At 66.7% G+C, this 606-nt stretch overlaps 1 protein-coding gene across 1 annotated transcript in view; it reads right to left on the bottom strand.

Annotated features, from left to right (window-relative positions):
- The window catches only part of TMPRSS13 (transmembrane serine protease 13), a 6,063-nt gene that overhangs the window by 180 nt on the left and 5,277 nt on the right, over window positions 1–606 (bottom strand). Inside the window, exons 11-12 of the mRNA XM_031062390.1 lie at window positions 361–532; window positions 110–262 (exon numbers count right to left, since the gene is read on the bottom strand). Of these exons, the coding sequence (XP_030918250.1) occupies window positions 110–262; window positions 361–532 (325 nt within the window). The remainder of the gene's footprint in view (window positions 1–109; window positions 263–360; window positions 533–606) is intronic.

The raw sequence follows: 606 nt of genomic DNA, 5'->3' as shown, positions 1-606 counted from the left end.
CTCGCTCTGCAAGGGACAGAGAGGGGAGCAGGGTGAGGTGCCAGGGCTGGGCTGGGGGCACAGCCCCTCTCCAGGGCCGCCCTGCCCAGGCCCAGCCCTGCCACCTCACCTCCATTTTGCTGTATATCCAGCTGAGGAGCTTTGTCACACGTGTGTACACCCCGGGCTTGTTCTTCTGGCCACATCCTGTCCCCCAGCTCGTCACCCCGGCCACGTACCAGCGGCCATCGTCCTCGCACACCAGGGGCCCTCCGCTGTCACCCTGGCTCAGAGGGGCAGAGCAGTGAGGAGGGGACACAGGAGATGCCCTCTGTGGGTGCCCAAACAGGGCAGCTGTGCCCTGGTGCGCCCCCAGCTCACCTGGCAGGCGTCCTTGCCTCCCTGCAGGTACCCGGCGCACATCATGCGGGGGGTCAGGTAGCCCTCGTACACCTTGTCGCTGTTGCAGATCTTGTAGTCGATGAGCTTCACCTCGGCCTCCCGCAGCTTCGGGGAGGTGTTATCTGCAAGGCAGGAAGAGCTGTGGGCCAGGGGGGGCCTCGCCATCCCCCGCCACCCCCGGCCCCTCACCAGCGAGGGAGGAAGCGGCTGTTTCTCGCAGCTCTC

This window comes from Geospiza fortis, unplaced genomic scaffold, assembly GCF_000277835.1.
Source record: "Geospiza fortis unplaced genomic scaffold, GeoFor_1.0 scaffold183, whole genome shotgun sequence".
NCBI lineage: Eukaryota > Metazoa > Chordata > Aves > Passeriformes > Thraupidae > Geospiza > Geospiza fortis.
The sequence above is the reverse complement of the archived record's forward strand: the minus strand, read 5'-3'. Positions and strand labels throughout refer to the sequence as shown.